Here is a 14,197-nt window from a genome sequence, read left to right on the forward strand (position 1 = left end):
TCCTGCATCCGGTTGATGTCCTCATTTGGAAAATGAAAATAAATAAATTAAAATAAATTAAAAAGTGTATATATTTTAAGATTCAATTTGTTCACATGATTAATTGCATCAAGTATGAGCTAACAATGAGGACCACATTTAATGCACTAAGTATTATGAACTAATAATGATGAGCACGTTGTTAAATACATTAAATACACACACAAAAATACTTATATAACTCTAAAAATTAATATGATCAAGACTATATAATCATAGTACAAGATTGATAACTGATATACTGGTGTTCTCATTGTATTGGCCATTGTTAGTTCATAATATGCAACAAATGTTAATGAATTGGATTCCATTTTTTTGTTAAAAAAGTTGTCTGTAATTTTTTTTCCGGTATTTATATATAACCTAAATTGTCTTAATCAACACGTACGTTTTCACTTTTGTCTATTTCTGGGTGTTCTTGCATAATACATTTTCACTTTTTGATTATTACTGTTTTTTTTTTTTTTTTTACTGTTACTGTTATTACATTGTTGGGATTAAATGTTTTTTTCTATATATATATAAATAAATAAATAATAAATAAATTTCCCCACCATGATAGAAAACAAACGCGTTTTTGCATATTGCAAGACTTCCGTCTCAACACCCAGGCCATGCAAATCCGCACCTCGGATCCAAGGGTACTCTAAAGTGCCTGGAGGCTGCTGCACAGACACATTCATTAACATACATCACACACTTCATAGCACAAATCTGAGTGCTCAGAGTCTCCTATCACTGGATACACAGCAGACCTCCATCAGAGCAGCCCCACGCTCCTCTGCTGCCTCTGTACGTTCAGTAGATCACAGTTATTACCTCATTAAGCGCCTTACAAACAGTCCTCTTCAAAACTCCTCAGGGTTGTGTAATCATACCACTTGATGCGAGGTGTCAGTGGGAGAACTGGGGCATTCTTGCACGATGGTGTAACAATATAATCATCACTGTACTGCTGTCACACTGCAGGAGTTATTTCCCATAAAACCACAGGGAACCACCTTTTTTTCTTTTCTTTTTTGCATATCCTGCAACAGAATCGATTATGTACCCAGTGGGGTTGCTGCAAGTGCACAAGTGAGCATGTTAAACCTCCTTGCACCATAATATATGAAGCACTAGTGGAAGTCCCAACACCAGACAGAATTCCAGAAATAACAAACGCTTTCAAACAGGTTTCTTAAGCATTCTCTCCATGTATGATGTTCTGACAAACAAACAAGTAGGAAGAGTTTAAAATAGTTTGAAAGGGTTTTAGCACCTGTGCTCTCAGCACAGTAAACGCTCTCAAAGAACTTCATTCATCTCATTTAAAGCACCACCGCTATAGCCATCAAGGTGCAAAAGTTTGCAACAAATCCAAAGCCTTAAAAAATCAAATTCAAACAGCCTGCTGTGAGAAGTCTTCCTGTTATACACACAGTCTGAAAGTCCTTGTTTTGTGTGAGGGCTGTGATAAGTTTAATGCAATAAAGCTAATGAAGATTTGTCAGTTACACTAATGAAGGCTAGGCATTCTTGATTTCAGTCTTAGTTTAGTCTGTGTACACATACATATCACACATTTGGAACACTAAAATGTCATTTTTAAAAAATATTTAAGCAGTTACTGTTCTTAACATAATAAGAAATGTATCTTAATCACCAAATCAGAATATTGAAATGATTTTGATGAATGTAGATGAGCAGAAAAGACTTTCAAAAACATGAAAAACATCTTATCTCATGTATTTCAGTGTGGCTTAAATCATTATTGTCTGTAGCCTCTTCCCAACTCGTTGCTTACTAATTACCCTACATTCAATCATCTTATGTTCATGCTTGGCCTTATGTCACTGCAGGGCTCTGGAAATATCTGGTGTCCCAGTCACACTGCTCAATCTTTAGCTTCGGTCCATCTTCAAATGCAAGGAGAGGATTAGGATGGGCTCTCAGAAATGCAAAAGGTCTTTTCTATAATCCTGATCTAAGCAGTACTGCAAAGCTACACCCTGATCTAGAGACCAGCCTCACATTCACAAGACATTAACCCTAGGACTGATTAAATTATGTATTAATGTGGTTCCTCCACAGCGTGCACTTTACAAGACTGATGGAAAAACATTTTGAGAGGGATAAACCAGGTTCTCTTGGTCTGTGTTCTGCTGATTTACAGACGACCTACACTAAAGGCCTGTTTACACCAAGAATGATAAACAATAACAATAAAGATATTAAAGATGCACCGATTACAATTTTCTAGGCCGATTCCGATTTCTGATTTTTCATTGAGTTTGACCTGCCGATACCGATTTTAGCCGATTCCGATTAAAAAAATTTCTAACCACTTTACAGCACACTCAAATATGTATTTTAGATCTTTTCTTTAACCCTTTCACAACCCTTCTTCAACCCTTTTAAAATATTCTAACTGACACCCCCACCCCCAGAGTGAGTTTTTTCAAGGCGAACGTTCCCTTTAATGTTTCCATGGCGACGCGTCACGCGATACACCGCAGCCACAATAATACTGTATGACAGATGTGTCGCTTTTATTTCGCTTTTCCTTTTTTATGCAAAATATTCACAAACTTGCTTACCATGTCATCAACTAGCCTATCTGATATTCCGATTCTCAAATACGTGTAAGTGAGTGTGTTTGGTCGTTTATAAATAATCTTGATCTATAACATGAGATGGGCGCCGCAATGTTGTCCTGCTGTCAGTCGGATTTACAGCACGTGAATTCATCAGTTTCTCCCGAAATAAATGCAAGAAAGTGGCCGGTGAACTGAGAAGAATAGAGTAAACTTTATAGTTACTTCCACTATGTTTGTCTGATATGAATAACACGTCTGCAAATCATATTTGAATGGATGCTGCTTCCACAGACATCAGTGTGTATTTTACAAACTCCAAATGTATTGTTTTACTCGTGCTTATGTGTATTTAAATATCTGAAACCTAAAATAAACATTATGAGGTTGAAAACACTGCTTAGTTGTGATATATGACAGCGCTGAATTCGTCCGAAATAAAAATCCCATATATGAGACCGTACCGTTCAAAAGGTTAATCATGCATCATAGTTGCATTTGACCGAGTGCATTTGACCGGCATAAAATCGGCATATGTCAGACTTACCGGCCGGTCGCCGGTCATGGCCGGTCATGTGAAAATCGGCCAATTCCGGTCACCAGCCGATCAATCGGTGCATCTCTAAAATATATAGATTTAAAAATCGTTCTAAATATAAAAGAATAGCAGAGTCCACACCACAACTATAACAATAACACAGAGAACAGAGAAACAATATCGTTGAAATCACTTTCAGAACGACTTTTTTCTAGCTAATGAACGATAAAGACATTGACAACCAATCAGAAGCCACCATGAGCTCGAGCATTTAAAGTGTATTACAACATAACTGCAGCAAGTGCTTATATTAAACAGAACGATATCACGTGTTGTACCCTTAACCTTCTGCTCCAAACCAAAGTAAGTCAGTCTAGAAGGAGGTCTAAGCAACATGAGGATAAGCCAGTATTAGCAAAAGCCAAAACGCAATTCCGTAAATAGAAACAAACATCATGAAAATCAATCCAGGTTTTGTTTAAATTTGTTCGTTAAGGTTCCCAACTTTCCCAGTTTTTAATTTGCAACTATTCTGTAGTCTCAGTCTCAGATGTCACATCCACGGACAGTTGGCTGACGTCTGATGCATAAGGCACACAAAATGGGAAACTCTTCAAGAGTTCCGGGGAAACGTGTGTGTTGCGTTCTTTAACGGTCCACCTGGAAACAAAGCCGAATGATTGATTGTTTTACATGTCAACCATGTCCTCTTGGGCCGTTGTTGGCCAATGAAAGCTGCTATGGATTCCAGACCTTCTACCATCAGTCTGAAGGTCTGGCTACGTGACACTAACTATTCAGGATCAGCAACACCCCAAGTAAGAGACAATATAAACCATAAAGTGTTAAAACTCTTCAAAGCATGTGGGCAATGTCCATTGCAAATTTTACACCTCCGCCTGAATGAATGAAAAATAGAATTGCAGACATATTCAACTCTAAAGCTAAAGAGTTTTTCCTACGCAGATGAACCCTATCCCACACTGTCCAGCGGAGGAGAGGAGGGTGAAAAAAAAAAACCTCCAGTGGAGGCAGAGATCGTTATTATATCACCTTTGTCCACGCCACTAAAAACAGCTGCGATGGGGGACTAACACACACAAACTCCCAGCATCACACAGCGTGTGTGGGTTGATATTCTCTCAGCCATAACCTACTGAGTGCATCCTGCAAACTATTACGTAACATTAACCACCAAGAAGAGAGTGGAGGCAGTCAAAGAGAGAGAGAGAGACAGATTCAGATATATTGTTGCGTGCATTTGAAGTAGAGGAAGTGGGTGGAGGGCGTTGGATGCACATGTACACTTCACCATGACTTAAAATAGAAAGAACTCACACGAAATATTTACAGCCAGGGTGCCAAAAAACAACAACAACGACATTGTTGGAGGAAAGACTTCCTGTGATGAAGCACAGCATAATGACTCTTAGCTTGTACAATATAATTGGCTCTTGTGAGGGAGGATGTTCCCTCAAGATCTTGTTCTCTCTACGACTCTCTCTTTCTTGATGATACAATGACAAGTTTATCACTATCTGAAACTGCATTTTAATATCACTAAATCTGAACAGCCATACTAATAAAGGTAAAACAGTGTTTCTTCTAAAACACCTTGCTGTAACACTCAAATGGGTAACAAGTTCGAATTTTGCTTGCAACATTTCCCGATCCTTTTCCAACCTGTCCTCCCCATAATTTAACAAATGGGTTGTATTTCAAGAAAACTTTGAAATTTACATTTTTCTAATTAACAACAAAATCCAAAACAAACAAAAAAAAGATTCAAAATTGTGGCATGATTTAATAAACCACATTTCTCTTAATTATCAGTATATACTATATATTATATCATTTATTGATGTAGTATTTATATTTGTGTCCATAACTGCCGTGCAAAGGCAAAAGACCGTAACTTCGTTTTTGGTCGAAAATTAGTTATTTATATTTTTGGCACATTCAAGACCTCCTTTATCATGTGGATAAGTATCTTAAATCAATTCCGTTGTTTTTTCGAGAAAATAATGAATTGTCTTAACAGTAACTTCCAAAAGCCCATGAGAAACAAAGGCAGAGCACCGCAACATCAGTTACGGCTCTTTGGCTTTGTTTTGGAACGCTCGAAATTGAGTTACGGTGCTCTGCCTTTGTTTAACGCGCGTCAATATGAAGTTACTGTGCCGGTGTTCTATCAAATAATGCTACCTACCAGATTGTACTGTTATCTGCCTTTGTTTTAATGTTAAAATTACGGTGTAGCCTGTGTACTTTGTACAGCTGCCATCAGTCCCTCTAACTTCTAATGTCCACAGAGCTTTCTCCTGCACAACTGCGGTCAGAACATTTAGTATGGTCTGAACCCGCCGTCGACAAACGTGCGATAACGATCGCGAAGGATTATGCAGAGTTGACAGAAAAACGTTACGCATTGCCGTATCAGATGAATACAACCAAGAATTAAAGCCCCGCCTCACTCAGTTCGGGTACAGGACCTGGTTGAAACACTCATGCATCTAGCTGGCAGAGTGCCAAAACTTCGCCGGCGAGTTCAGCCCCGCCCTAAACGCGGTCGAGCCAATGCTGGACTAATATATCTATGGAGGTATTTTGTCATGTCAAATGTATTAATAATGCCATCAGAATGCAACCAAAGCACAGGATAGCAATAAGTAGATGGCTATAAATAATTGTAAATCATACAAAATAAATGCCATGGTGACTAGATTTTATACAGGTGTTACTATAATGATTTTGTTAATGGTGATCAGCAACTAAATATTGATAATGTGGAAGTTACTGCCTTTTGCCTTGGCATGACTTCTCACTTTTTGCTGACAATACAAAGGCAGAGTACAGTAACTTTAAAATAGTGGTCAAAAGTCAAGTTTGAGCTAATTTTTTTTTATGTATATAATTTCCATTACTAAAACAACTATTTGCCAGATTTCCAGTGTCCTACCTATAATTATTTTGACGGGACAAATAAAAATCTTTAAAGTCATTTTTCTCAGTTCCACACTCTAGCGACTTAAGGTCTTTTGCCTTTGTAGGGCAGAGTACAGGGGTGCGTTTCCCGTACAACTATATAGCTCGCTGCTTAACTACCATATTACGATGCATCGTTGGAGAAATCAACTAGCTAGTCACGACTGTTTCCCGAAACCGTATGTCGCAAAGTATCGTTCAACCACGTTGGTTTATGACGTCTCGCACGTGGTGGACTAATAACTTATTTTAATTAATCTGTTTGAGATCGAATTAACGCTAGATTTTGTCATATAAGTTACAGACATGGCATCTGAAGACCATTTCAAATTTTTCTCAGTTATTTTGCTTTATTACCAGACTCAATATTTGGCTCGTTCTTACATAGTAGAGCACGTTCGCACATGCGCAGTCTTCAAAAACGGTGCTTTAAATCTCTTGACAAACTAAAAGACATAAATTACATTCGTATGTATTCTAAATAAATAACGGGTTGTACTGAATGTCAGCTTGCTTATTTTGCTAAAGATAAGGATTTATTCAGTCTACATCTCATGTAAACTAGAAACTATGCTTCTAACCACAGCTCAAGAGCTGTCGTTCCAACCACACAAGTTTGCGATGCTGTTTGCGAACATTCGTTGGAACGATGGTTTCGGGAAACACCAAATCGTTGAACTATGCTGATAACGACGGAACTTGCGACCATAGTTGGCTAACGATGCTTTCGGGAAACGCACCCCAGGATGATTTTCATCATTGACATCATTGTATCATATTAATGTGAGTGTGCAAAAGCACTCAATTGTTATGAAAATAATGTAAAAAAGAGGAATTACAAGATAAAAAAAAAAAAGATTAACCCAATAGCATACATAATAAGAAGAGAAATTAATATACTGCCACTGATATACATCTTTGTTTCAGTGTTTATGCACAGTATTTAGAATTTGGTTTTTGTTAACTCATATGTATGCCTCAATTAGATATGTACCTATTGTGATTTTTTGGGGTGATTACGATTTTTTTTAAGTGTAACCTGCCGATACCGATTTTTGCCGATTCGATTTTTTTCTTTCAAAGACCTATAATTGAAAGCATATATTAACAAAAATCTACTTTTCTTAAAAGTAAAATTTTATTTTCATAAAAAACAAACAAATAAAAAGACAAATTTCAAACTACACCACAAATAAATGCAATAGAATAAAGAGAGATATGAAATAAACACGGCTTTTCAGGTGGGTATACAGTATATTCAGTAGGGGTGTAAGAAAAAATCGATACACATGAGTATCGCGATATTTTATTTTGCAATACTGTATCGATTTTCAAAAACGCAATATCGATTTTTTTTTTTTTTTTTTTTTTTTTTTACGTCCAAAAATATTCATGGTAAGACGGTGGTTCACGTTTATGTTGTTTAAAAGGCTCGCCGAACGGTGCGTGTCCACTGGCACGGAACGAGCGGAGCAAGCGTTTTCAATTCATTCCATGGAAGTCGAGCTTCACGCTCAGCAGTGCATTTTGGGATTGACAGCGGACCGGAGAAAGCGTTGAGAGCGACTGAGAGCGTCAAAAGGTTGGGCAGTTCAAGCGAAAAACGCGGTCGGCAGTTTATGATGGATTTAGTGCATAAATCATTTTGTTTACAAATTAGACGCTTTGCAGTTGTTTATATATGTTAAAGATTTTATTTTGGATGTGTTTATTGTTATTATATTGGCTGGGTTTATAAAATTGAAAGGATCTTTGCTTGGTGCATTTGGAAACAAAGCTTGTCTATTTCTAAATGTAATCGCGTGCATGATGATTATACTGTCCATGTGTTGAAATTAAAAACAAACACACTCGTAACAGACACACCCCAAAGCGGAGACGTTACAGCGTTGCCAGCGCCGCGGCACCGAGCGTAGTTTTGCCGCTGTAGTGGACGCGCACCGTGAAGCTGCGTTCACACCAAACGCGAATAGAGTGTCTGGCGCGAGTGATTTCAATGTTAAGTTAATGCAAAGATGCGTTTACGCGCGTCTGGAGGTCCTGTGGCGCGAATGAGGCGTTTAGCGCGGCAGACGTTAATTTGCCTCATTCGCGGTCCAGTTGTTTTAAAATCTTTTATCACATAAAAACTTGATTTCAATAGGCCTATATGGCACATTCATTTTGTTCACTTTCATTCATTTTCGTCCAGTTCACGTTGTTGTTTTGTATTGTGACAGGGGCTATGTATTTTCTTTTATTATGGCCTACTTGAGAAATATAAAAATTTGCTCACTAAGAACCTGTGAACCACAATACCAAACTGGCAGTCTGATTTTCTGTGAACTGAATTGTTAACCTAAAGTAAACTTCTTTGACTTTTATGCACATCATGTCTTTTTTTAAATATTATTTTTTCTAAAATTATAGTCCTACTTTAAAAAAATCCCAATATATCGCCTTATGCACAGTATCGAAATATATTGCAATATATTGAATCGTGACCCATGTATCGTGATACGTATCGTATCGCCAGATTCTTGCCAATACACAGCCCTAATATTCAGGTAAAAAATACTACAGAAATGAAAGTAATCAAATGTAAAATGACACTGAATAGTCTTCATTGTAAAAATTAAATACAGATTAATGCTTACAATTAGTTCCAAAAGTTATTCAGACAAGAGCAGGGAGTGATTTTCTTTGTCTTGTTCTTTGATTAACATGAATACTCGCCAAGACGGGCATTTTGACGTAATTTTGTGGTTTTATCCGCTTAAGTGCAGTAAGCCACTCATTTTGGTACTTGCTCAAATCTGAGTCACACGCTGCTTGAGACTGAGAGTTGGCTTGTGCGCTCCACTTATATAGATCAGTAGTGTGCGCACTTTTGGTGTGAGCACGAAACCTGTGGGAATTATGTGCAATACAAGCACTATTTGACCAGAGCGAATGAGGCGAGTGAGTGAGAAGAGGCGGGTGTGTGTCACTTCGCTGCCGGAGGGAAGAGAGCGACACACCTGACATTATTCCATGTGCCGCTAGCAACAAAACGGATCGGTAAGACGCGAGACTGACCGGATGGTTACCGTTCAGGGCCATTCATGAGGAAAATCGTCCGATTCCGGTGCCTAGCTGGTCGATTGGTATATCTCTAGCCTCAATCCTCAACAGTGTTTAGTGTTTAATCCAATATAGACTCATATTTATATATCTCGTTGCAAAATAACTATAAACAAATAAAACTGGGCCAACTTTAAGTCTTTGCATCAGCCAGCAGAAACAGAGCAAAGAGAAAAGTGTCAGTCCAGAGAAGTGTCTGTTTTTTCCATCTAATGTTCCCACTTGTATTTCACCTTTTCTTCCAGACGTAGGAGTTCACCCTATGAGTCCTGAGCCATGCTTCCCAGGGTGCCACAGATGAGCCAGATCTCTGTCAACAGAATCATTACACTGCTAAATTGCTCCAAACCAGGATTGTGCTCCTTTAACCGCAAAACACAGTGCTTCCTAAACGAGTCTGACTGTTTTCTTGAGCAGTTGCAGTCTCTATGCTTCTCGCACAACTGGGGTCAGCAGTAAAAATGACTTGGTTTAATAGCAATAACAGCTATTTTCAATGTACAGTAAAGACAGTAAAGACTAAATGCCTTAAGAAAACCAGAAAAGCAAAGACACCTATATGTATATGATTTTAATAATTAAAATTAATATTTATAACAAGCTTGTCCTGGTCCATGGGAATCACTACATTATGTAATACACACGGTACACATTCAAACCGAAGTCGATGCCTATTTCTAATAAAAACTTGAGCTAGCCACTCAGAGCACAGAAAATACTTCTCTTTCTTAAGGCATGAACGATGATTCACAAAGTCCAACTCAAGAAAGCTTAAAATAATTCCAGTGGGTGACTGAGGAATTGAAAGCAAAAATCTGAGTAAGCAAGCAACTCTGCTGGGACTGGATTCTTTTACATCAAAGCACTGATTGCATCTAAACTGTTCAAATGATGAATGCTTTCTGTGAATCAGGTGAGTTCACTCTTAATATCTACAGTCGGCTACTACTGAGTGGAAACAAACTCTGCTTCTGTTACTGAACAAAATTATATTCTATAACAAAATTAAAAACAGAAATTACTTAAAAAAAAAAAAAATGGTGTAGTTTATATTAACAAAGCACTAAAATAATTATATGTTTTTTAGTCATGTACCATGATAGTCCTTCTTTCAAGAGGCGTTCACTGTTCAAATATTAGAATTTGATCATTTGAAAGAAAATGCTTGCCAAGGCTGCATTTATTTGATAAAAAAATGCAGCAAAAACAATATTAATGTGAAATATTATTACAATTAAAATAATAATAATAATTGTATATATTTGAAAATGTAATTTATAAATGTGATGGCAAAGCTGAAATTTCAGCATCATTACTCCAGTCTTCAGTGTCAGATGATCCTTCAGAAATCATTCTAATATGATGATTTAGTGTTCAAGAAAAAGAGATTTCTTATTATTATCAATATTGAAACCAGGTGCTTAATATATATTTTTTTAATGAAAACGATAATACACTTTTTTAGGATTCTTTGATGAAAAGAATGTTTAAAAGAACAACATTTACACCATTACTGAAGAGTATTAATTTCATTATTGAATTAAAATGACTAATCATTACAATCACTGCACCATGGTACCTCTATATTACTTTAGAAGTATGGAGAAATTAAGATGCCTAATATTAATCAGCTGTCTTCAGGGGTTTTATAAAAGACCATGAAACCACCTGACCATTTAAAAATCAGCATTAAGGTGCTTGCCATTCAGGTGTAGTAGGGCTGCATTTGGAATTCACCGCACAGAGCCAAGCTGCCCACATTACCATCACAATGGCATTTTCAACATTGATTCAACAAAGCACGCAAATACAAACATTAATAATATTTCAGTTCACAGGGTGGTGAATTGCATCTGCAACACTGATTGTGAATGAGAGAGGTAGCTGTCTACACATTAGGTACAAGCCCTCCTTCACTGACAAGCCAAAATAGAACATTAAACTGAACAGAGATGCGAAGATCAAATCACTCGTACTGTATATTTAGAAGCATGTAAACAGAGCAGCTTGGATCTAGTGAAATAAACACCATTAGTTCAAGTACTGCTAGCAGACTGGCACTCTCAATGTCTGTCTCAATCCTTCAATGCCACTCAAAAGGCTTCCCATCCGGATACCTGCACCACTGAAGGCGGGAAAATCCGATAAAGCATTGGACTGTTTGTTGATGGACTGACCATCAATAATGTATTCCACCAGCAATGTGTCTGGCTCCAGCGGTGGTGAGGAGCTAAAAGCCCCGTTGCCCATGGAGAGGCTGGTTATCTGTGGATGCAAGTTTCCGACAAGTTTACGCCTTGATGGCTCAACAGAGCGGCAACAAGGGATTAAGCCTGATACAATGCAGCACTGAAGCGACACTGTAACACAACACCTAAACCAATGAGCATTCTGTTCCAAAAAGATGTGAAAAAGTCCCTTTTAAAAGAAACAGCAAAGCAATACGACACAAATAACCCCCTTTTGGATTCTCAACAGCCGACACGTAAAAAAAAAAAAAAAAGCTTCTTCCCTTTAACACTCATTCCCATCTTCTCTCACTCTCCTTACCTTAGTTGTGACAATACACAGACAATCCATTCTGAGCCAAACAGCTCAAGCCAGTTTCCCCTTCATCAGCACCACATTAACAAATAGAGAGAGATGAGAGAGGACAGAGAGAGATTGAAAGAAAGAGGAAGGAAAGGCACGGCTGGAGCTAACGCTGACAGAGGCGCGAGTCCTCTCTGTGTGCAGGCATGGTCTTGCCGTAGTCCTACAGCCCGGCGCTTGTTAGCGCTATCCACTGCTCAGCAGCATGGCTGGGGCTCAGACTGCTGAGATCACAGAGCATCCCTCCTCCTCTGGAGCTCGCCGCACAAGCGCACACCCATGCGTGTGACAACACACACAGACGCTGAAGATTTACCACTCTAGCCTGGAGAATCTGCACTACGATTGGGAAAATTGCTGTTATAGTCACTGTTTGTGGCCTGAGAGTTAATTTTTCCTCCTTTGATTATCTGAAGCAGAACTAAGTCGTTTTTAAGCCAGTCGTGGGGAGGAATGAAGTGTAAGAATACATTTCTTTAAGAGAGGGGATTGAGTAAGCAGTTCACGCTGATCTTGACAACATCAATCTGTCTAGGAAAACCACTGAACCACTGGTGAGCTCAAATAACCTGACTTTTAAGTGCACAGTGCTAGCAAATTATTGTGAGATACAAGACAAAGAGACAAGAGTCACAGATAGGAATCTGCAGCAACGTTTCAGACATCAGGCCAGATGCATCACACAACATCTGTTCTTTATATCAAGACCTTCCCCAGTAATTTAAATGAATAAACAGGCAGGAGGGGAGAGCTGCCTACTGCAGTTATAAAATAACAACATGAGATGTTTGTGTCGTTAACAAATAAATAAAAGAGAAGTCGTCTTGAGAAAGAAATGTAACCATAGCTGGGGGGATTTCAGACTTGAAGGAGTCTAGCACAACTATCGGTGAAGAATGTTTTTGCATCAAAATTTGCTCAACTAAGGGGTTAATGAGAGATTTGGGATAATATGTACTTCACCGTGAATCAAAATGAATAAAATTACTTAAAAGTCCCCCTGCAGTCAATAATTTTATCCCTTAAAACTCATCTTTGATAATCAAAATGACATATTTAAACATATCAAATATTTAAACCACTGAACTATTATTTATAATATTTAAGTTTAAATCTGGGATACAGGTTTATAAAATGCTTTTCATAACAAATCTGGTGAAATGAGTGGTGCATGAGTGATGCATGGTGTTCCCAAATGTGTGCTAAGCGACCCAAACTCAGAGCAGGTGCAGTGATGGAGTTCATGTGGGGCGGAATATACTGCGTAGACACTGAAAACACCAATGAGCTGTCCATGTGTAAATAAAGAGTGCATGCATTCTTCTCTGAAATATATTTATTTAATTAAATCGGAGCCTTTGAAATGTGATGATCTTACTTAGCTGCTACATCGAAAATGATCTCAAAAATCGTAAATGAATCATTTAGAATATGTTGGGACTCCCTTAAAAACAAGATTGTACATCAAGGTGTTTCTCTTAATAAAATAAATTCTAATTTAACTGTTGTTGTATGAAAAATGGCTATGTAAAAAAAAAAAAAAGATATTGGTGTTCAATGGGAAAAACTTAGCAACACACAGCATAGCATATCTGTACAAATGCATAAAGTTAATCTACGAAGCATCTTCAAGCACTTGAAATTCCACATGGCTTTCCGGCTGATGACCACCGGATTGCCTGGCAAGGAGCGGCAGTTCTTGAATGACCAAGAACAATATGCTGACCAGCTGCCTGCATCCCTTCCCCCATCTCTATTAAGCTGTATTAGTACCCAGGCCTACTATCTTTCTTATCGTTCTGTCAGTCTTACCTGCTGTGGATACACTGTCCGCTCCTCCAGTTCCAGCTCCTCGCAAAACTGCAACCTGATCACGGCTTTCATTCTGCATCTGACATCTCAATGGCTGCTGCACACACTACGTCTACGACTCGCACACAAATACACACACACACACTAAGCCCTTCAGCAGATGGGCCTCAAAGCCGCTTTGAGCGATCACATTATAGACTGAGTACTTAAACTTCCTCTCCACAACACTTTCACACAGACAAAGGGGAATAATTAAGAAACGAGGTCGGCAGGACTTTGAGACAGAAGCTCAAACATGAACTTGGCGAGCGAGTTTCTGTCACAGTGCCAAGTTTTGTTTTGTGTTCTCCTTACATGAACTCGAAGCACTGTCCACTTTGCTAACAATGCTAACCGTGTTTCCAGAAGAGAGGCTCCTCATATTCACAAAATTTTAAATAAGTAAGTTACTAATGGGCTAGTATAGGACTCTAAAACATTAGAAACAATGCCATCAGTTTGTTGCTGTAAGACAAACCGGTTCAGGTGTGGGACAAGAAAAGCTAGACCTTAA

The 14,197-nt window shown here is 38.2% G+C and overlaps 2 protein-coding genes across 2 annotated transcripts in view; both read right to left on the reverse strand.

Moving 5' to 3' along the window:
* Positions 1-13,761, reverse strand: part of dlg2 (discs, large homolog 2) — a 203,592-nt gene extending 189,831 nt beyond the window's left edge. Inside the window, exon 1 of the mRNA XM_084400195.1 lies at positions 13,645-13,761. Coding sequence (XP_084256321.1) covers positions 13,645-13,716 — 72 coding nt within the window. The 5' untranslated portion in view covers positions 13,717-13,761. The remainder of the gene's footprint in view (positions 1-13,644) is intronic.
* The window catches only part of LOC311284914 (disks large homolog 1-like), a 48,904-nt gene that overhangs the window by 2,204 nt on the left and 32,503 nt on the right, over positions 1-14,197 (reverse strand). The gene's annotated exons all lie outside the window — the stretch shown is intronic.

The sequence above is a fragment of the Rutilus rutilus genome, assembly GCF_951802725.1.
Source record: "Rutilus rutilus genome assembly, chromosome: 25".
Classification (NCBI taxonomy): Eukaryota; Metazoa; Chordata; class Actinopteri; order Cypriniformes; family Leuciscidae; genus Rutilus; species Rutilus rutilus.